Genomic DNA, 983 nt, shown 5'->3' with positions numbered 1-983 from the left:
TCAACGATTAACAAGAAAAGGCAGAATATTTGCATTCCCTATTTCCCAATAAAAGGATAGATATGTACAAAGAAAATAAAAAGTAAAACTTGTGGCAGTGGCAGTGCAGAATAATATGTCTGTAAAGGAGCACATTCAGCTTCCACTGTACCTGTATCCAGCTCACAAAAAACTTGAATCACACAAAAGCACGAATGCATTCCATCCGAAAATATATTACTAGGAACCCATAAATCCAATCATTCATGATTAAGGCAGGTCCAACAAATGTCCCATTTTTTGTTCTTAATTCATCATACTTCCAAAAGCAAAAATCTTAAATTAATACAATATCTCTAACATATCTGATAAATTAAACTGCAAAATGGTTTTCTAAACCAAATGACTAACAATTGAAGTGCTCATTTAAGCTTCTAACCAATCCTTGCTATAAATGAGTATACTATCAAGAGACATTTATCAGTTACCACAAGAAAAAAACAAGTCAAATACAGTGCTTCAACCTTCAAAAGCGAATTGTAACATTATTAGTAAAATCCTCACCAGAAACAATTAAAAAACAAAGAACTCTAAGTCTGTCTTCTAAGCCGCTTCCTCAGCTTCTTGTACTTGTGCTTGTTCATTTTCTTCTTCCTCTTCTTCTTCACGCTATCAGCCCACATCCCCGAATCCTCGTCATTCTGCAAATCGTGGATCAACCAAGTTGATAGAATCGGGTGTGAACAGAACCCAAATGTATGGATCGAGGAAAACGGCAAGCAATCGAAATGGGTCAAGCTCCCCTCTTTGGATGAACCCAAAGATAGAATGGCATTGACAATATGGTCTTCATTAGGTGTGCTGTTAAGTTGCTGAGTTTGGGAGGAAAGAGTTACGGGTGTCGAGGGATTTGGTAAGTTTATGTAAGGGTTGCGAACGAAAGCAAGGATTCTTGCTGGAGGCGATGAAGTTTTGAAGAATTTTTGGAGAGTCGACAGCGCCAT

General features: G+C 37.4%; 1 protein-coding gene across 1 annotated transcript; it reads right to left on the bottom strand.

Moving 5' to 3' along the window:
- Positions 1-569: 569 nt before the first annotated feature.
- LOC110656594 (uncharacterized) lies at positions 570-983 on the bottom strand. The gene has a single exon (XM_021813456.2). The coding sequence runs from the start codon at positions 981-983 to the stop codon at positions 570-572; it is 414 nt and encodes a 137-aa protein (XP_021669148.2).

The sequence above is a fragment of the Hevea brasiliensis genome, chromosome 15 (genome assembly GCF_030052815.1).
Source record: "Hevea brasiliensis isolate MT/VB/25A 57/8 chromosome 15, ASM3005281v1, whole genome shotgun sequence".
Lineage (NCBI taxonomy): Eukaryota > Viridiplantae > Streptophyta > Magnoliopsida > Malpighiales > Euphorbiaceae > Hevea > Hevea brasiliensis.
The sequence above is the reverse complement of the archived record's forward strand: the minus strand, read 5'-3'. Positions and strand labels throughout refer to the sequence as shown.